Here is a 3,108-nt window from a genome sequence, read left to right on the forward strand (position 1 = left end):
AAGGCTGACAATTTGATCTAATGCATCATAAATACACACAGACTTCTGTTTAATGAGTTATTTCACATTTTCACTGATGCTGGATCTGTCAAGTACCAAGCTTGAGTCAGATTTTTTTTTTTTTTCTGGATAAACAGTTTATTAATGCCAGTCAGTTGCTCTAGATTTATTTCACTTTTAACCTTTAGTCTTTCTTTCCTAGTGAGCAGTGCCTCTCTGATCTTAAGAGGTTACATTTCCAAATTAATTGCAGATCAATACATGTCATCTGATCTCAGCCTCATCAGCTTCTTACCTGAACGAGAACAAAATATCTTCTTTTCCAGCGTTTCCAGACTCTTTGTCCCAAAGCATACAGGTGCCTGCAACACAAGAACAAGATGTCATCAGCTTTAAGGACTTCAGGATTTTCAAATTGTTGTAACTATTACGCTGGTGAGTTATGTGAACATTTTAATCACCAAGTACAGTGCGGAGAGTTGATCAAAGAGCGAACATGGACGGTCTCAACAAATAAATAGGAATTAAACCATATCCACGGTTTTATTTCCTCCCATACAAAAAGCACCGGTGTTCGCGTGTTCAATTTATTTCACATGGGGAAATCCAGTGACCACATGTGTCAAGTCATTAAGGAATGCAACGAATGATTATTTTCATTACTGATGAATAGTTTAGTTTATACAATTGTGAAGAATGTCTGTCCCAATTACTGAGAGTCCAAGGTGATCTAGGTCTTCAAATGTGTTGGGTCCGACCTACAGTTCAAAACCTTCATTCAGTTTACTCGGATATGAAACAGAGAAAAGCAGAAAGAGGCTGAAGACAGCATTTATATTTGCCTTTTAGCATGATAAATGGCTTTTGATTTCTCAATTATCATTACCAAATAAACAATTACTTAACTAATGGCTTCACATTTGTTATTATATATCAAAGTGTTCCCTTGTGAAATGTACAATAACCACGTGTACATGAACACTATGTCAATATTTCAGAATTTGATTTCAGTTTTAAAGTTCATTCTTGACCCTGGAAACAGCAGCTGACAAACAATCGCACCACGAGGTGCATTTACTAGCCCTTCTGCAGCTTTGTTCATGACAGTTGTCATAGAATTGCTGTTTTCCGGGTCAACACTAAATTTTGAACTAAATATAATTTATATGTGATTTGATTTGTGGAAGGGAACTGCGGAGTTCAGCAGGCGTCGGTTTGTTAAGTTTTTAATATATTCCTCCCTCAAATCATCTATTTCTCCAATTTACTCAATCTTGAATTTCTTAATTTGCTTGAATCATTAAACTGTGCTGACAGATGAGGTAAGTCGTCTGCTCCCTTCTCTTTTTTAGAGCTATAACGATCAATCCAATAACCAGTCAATTTACAGAAAATTAATTGATTATTGATTAATCATTTAAGTCACATTTTTCCAATGTGAGGATTTGATGTTTTTCTCTATTGTAACTACATTACTAACTGAATATTTTTGGACTGTCATTCAGACAAAATAAGACCTTTAAAGAGAGATCGGCTTGGACATATTTGACAATTTACCAACATATTAGACTAGATAAAGAAGATTTATTGCTAAATAAAAAAAGATCAACAGATTAACCATTCATGTAAATAATACTCTCTTGTGTGGCCATTAGGGTGCTTATTTAACACTAATGCAAGGGAACTAATTTATTCTAAATTTATGAGTACAAATTACAATAATAAAAGAAAAGAATGAAGCGCATCAATTAAAATATTTGAGGGAATAATGTATCTGTGTTGACATTTTCAGGCAGCAGCTCATGATGCACAGAAACAAAGACCACCAGGAGCCTTTGAGAGTCTTCAAGGTTCAGATTCAATCAGGATCTATTTTAAAGCTCCTTGATGCTCGTCTTCATATTCAACACATTTATAACGCACTAATTTCCTCCCACAATGTGAAACTAAAAGGAGAAAGTAATGAGTCCCGAGCTGAGAGAGGCCGTGACACAGACAGCAGCTCATTGATGAAGTCTTGAGGAGAATGGAAGAATGACCAGCGTGGCCTCTCAATCAATGGCTGCTCCCGGGCCTCCTGAAGCGTGGGATACAGGCAAGTGCAAGTGAAGAAAATCAATCGATGGCGAGACCCCTTTCTTCAGCCCTGCTGCCCGCCCTTAAAGAAAAGGCCTCCAGTCAAGGCTGCAGTACGTCTGGACACAGAATCTGGGCCATTCTTCACAACTCTGGGTTAACATGGGGCACAGCTCGCCGGCCACTTGTGAAAATGATTTGGCCGTCTGTCCTCCTGCAGGGTTTCAAACATCCATTCAGCTGCACGACACCATGGTGATGGACTGCAGACGCCAAAGAGTTCACTGCAGGCATTTAACAGTCCTTGCTGCAAAAAGCATCAATCTTTTACTGGTCATTTAGCTGGATATTCAGACTTTAAGGGTTTTTAAAAGAGTGACAAGCATTATTTTTAAAAGAAGGGGAAAAAATGTCCCTTATTTCAGGAATTGTCTAGAAATGAGTGGTAGGTTAATCATCAATCAACCTGAATCAAGAAAATTGACACACAAATTTAATATGTGTGAAAAAACGGTTTAATAAAAATAAAAATAAAAAAGTATATTTTAAGACTAAATAATTAGAGTAACCTGAAGGTAAGGAGAGTATCTGTTTCTCCAGTGGCAGCTGCAGAAACTGTCAGTGTTACATACTTTTGTTTTATTGTCTTAAATTGAAATGTTTTATGTTCCAAGGCATCAAAAAGTAGTTCTGTGACAAAAAACACTTCACGAATCACCCATTTGAGTTTTTAACCTTTTAATAACAAAGCAAATGTTTCAGAGTAAATAACCTGAGAGAAAGAAGATTTTTTTTGCAGTGACACCTGCAGAAATATACTCTATATAAATGTAAGACTAGCTCTTTTGTTTTTAGATTTACTCCAAAAACAGACGCACAAATATAAATAAATGATTTTCATCAGGTGTTATTGTCTCAGGCATCATAAAGTTATTATGTCTTTTTTTTAAAGAGCAGATTGTCTTGAATTGAGTTGAACCCGATTATTTTGTTTCCAGACATCAACAAAGTAATTTATTATTATTATTATTA

At 36.0% G+C, this 3,108-nt stretch overlaps 1 protein-coding gene across 1 annotated transcript in view; it reads right to left on the reverse strand.

Annotated features, from left to right (window-relative positions):
* cadps2 (Ca++-dependent secretion activator 2) overlaps window positions 1-3,108 on the reverse strand; it is a gene marked incomplete in the record, with an annotated part of 177,905 nt that overhangs the window by 90,387 nt on the left and 84,410 nt on the right. Inside the window, 1 exon segment of the mRNA XM_035665307.1 lies at window positions 296-362. Within this exon segment, the coding sequence (XP_035521200.1) occupies window positions 296-362 (67 nt within the window).

The sequence above is a fragment of the Morone saxatilis genome, unplaced genomic scaffold (assembly GCF_004916995.1).
Source record: "Morone saxatilis isolate NCDOM2014 unplaced genomic scaffold, NCSU_SB_2.0 Contig2, whole genome shotgun sequence".
In the NCBI taxonomy this organism is placed as follows: domain Eukaryota; kingdom Metazoa; phylum Chordata; class Actinopteri; family Moronidae; genus Morone; species Morone saxatilis.